Source organism: Calidris pugnax, unplaced genomic scaffold, assembly GCF_001431845.1.
Source record: "Calidris pugnax isolate Ruff unplaced genomic scaffold, ASM143184v1 scaffold244, whole genome shotgun sequence".
Classification (NCBI taxonomy): domain Eukaryota; kingdom Metazoa; phylum Chordata; class Aves; order Charadriiformes; family Scolopacidae; genus Calidris; species Calidris pugnax.
In genome coordinates, this window is record NW_015091141.1 from 610,182 (window position 1) to 611,847 (window position 1,666).

The 1,666-nt window shown below is 67.7% G+C and overlaps 1 protein-coding gene across 1 annotated transcript in view; it reads left to right on the forward strand.

Moving 5' to 3' along the window:
- Window positions 1–1,163: 1,163 nt before the first annotated feature.
- The window catches only part of WFIKKN1 (WAP, follistatin/kazal, immunoglobulin, kunitz and netrin domain containing 1), a 3,307-nt gene continuing 2,804 nt past the window's right edge, over window positions 1,164–1,666 (forward strand). Inside the window, exon 1 of the mRNA XM_014958740.1 lies at window positions 1,164–1,627. Within this exon, the coding sequence (XP_014814226.1) occupies window positions 1,559–1,627 (69 nt within the window). The 5' untranslated portion in view covers window positions 1,164–1,558. The remainder of the gene's footprint in view (window positions 1,628–1,666) is intronic.

Genomic DNA, 1,666 nt, shown 5'->3' on the forward strand with positions numbered 1-1,666 from the left:
GGAGCCGCCGTGGGCACGGTCGTTCGCTGGCCCCGGTGGCCACTCGGGCAGGGACGTGGTGGCGGTGGCAGGTCGCGATGCTGTGTCAGCGTGCCGGGGCACCGCGCTGTGTCCTGCGCACACCAGCATAGCGGGTGGCCAGGACCCCCCCAGAACGCCTCGTCTGGGGCAACAGGTCTTCCCCCGGGCACCACAGGTGGGGGCAGCATCAAACCATCACATAGAAAAACACCTCTGTGCTGTGGGTGGGTTAGTTTCCTCCCTCTCCCCCCAACAAAAAGTCAAGGAAAGGCTCTCCCTCCTTTTTTTACCCCCTCCACCAATTGCCCCCCCCCCGCAGTTTGCAGCCCTGCACGGGGGGGAGCCTGGAGGTGCTGACCCCCCCGGGGTGGGTTTGGTGCTCCCCAGAAGCTGCAGACCCCCTCAGGGTGCTGAGGCGGGTGGGGCAGGGCTCTGGCCGGTGCCGGAAGAGTTAATGCTCCCGAAATGCCATGAAATGTTCCTGCTGCAGGTCAGTCTCCACCGGGGATTAGGGAAATCTGGCCGGGGAGCCAGGGCTGGCTCCTGCCAGCTTAGGGCCGGCTGCGGGACGTGCTCGGGGAGGCAGCGGCGGGATTGAAGCCCAGGCACAGCGTGCGGAGCCGTCCCGCCAGGGGCTGGCACGGCCAGGCGCTGCCTTCCAGCCCAGAAAAATACGTTCTGGCCCCAAATCAGTGGGAGCCACCGCCGGGCCAGGTGAGCCCTTCGGGGTGGCTGGGTGGGCACCCAGGGTCCCGTGCTGGGCATCGCCCGTCATCGTGGGATGACGCAGGGACGAGCAGGACGGACACGTGCTGGCAGGTGCCAGGGGCTGGCACCCTGGTCCTGGGCTGCCTTTGCCCGGGGGGTGCCAGGCAGTGGGGTGAGGGGCTCCCAGGGCAGCCCCGCAGGGTGGGCTCGCCATGTCTCCCTGCCGGTGGCCCTCTCCGAGTGGACAACAGGCTCTGGCTGTTTTCTCATCCCGCAGGAATTCGGCTCCGTGGGCCGGGCAGGTTTTTTTTTTTTTGTGTCTGTCCTTCCCCCCCCTCCTCCTTTCACTCTCCCTCTTTGGAGACTTTCCGCATTCTGCCTTTGATCTCCCCCCGTGTTTGCCCAGCCGATCGCTGGGCTCGCCGGGGTTAGAGGCTGAGGTCAGCGCCTTTCCCATTCCAAACACCCAGAAACATCAGTGGGAAGGGAGGGGATTCAGATTACAACCTTCCCGTCCTCCCCTTCCACCCCACTCGCCCCGCTCGCCGCAGCCGGCGATGCGCTGAGCCCCTTCTCGCCCAGGACACCGCTGCCACCGCGGCCCCCGCACCCCGAGAGCGCGGCGGCGATGGATGGAGGTGCCCGGCAGCATCGCCAACGGGCCGGCAGGCGCTGGGCGTGCTGAAGGGCAGAGGTTTGGTCCTCTCCTCCTCCTCCTCCTCCTCTTTGTCCCCCCCCCCGCCCGCCTTCTCCCTCGTCCCCTCCATCCTGAATGTGATTTATCCCCAGCCCTCGCCAGCGAGCCAGGCCGGTGGCGTGGGCTGGCCAGATGGCTCCTCGTGGGACTTTCGGCCGGCCAGGCCGGGGGCAGCGAGCGGGCGGGGGGCAACGTGCCCCCCTGGGCGTCCCCCCGCTCCTCCTGCCTTTGCTGGCGGCA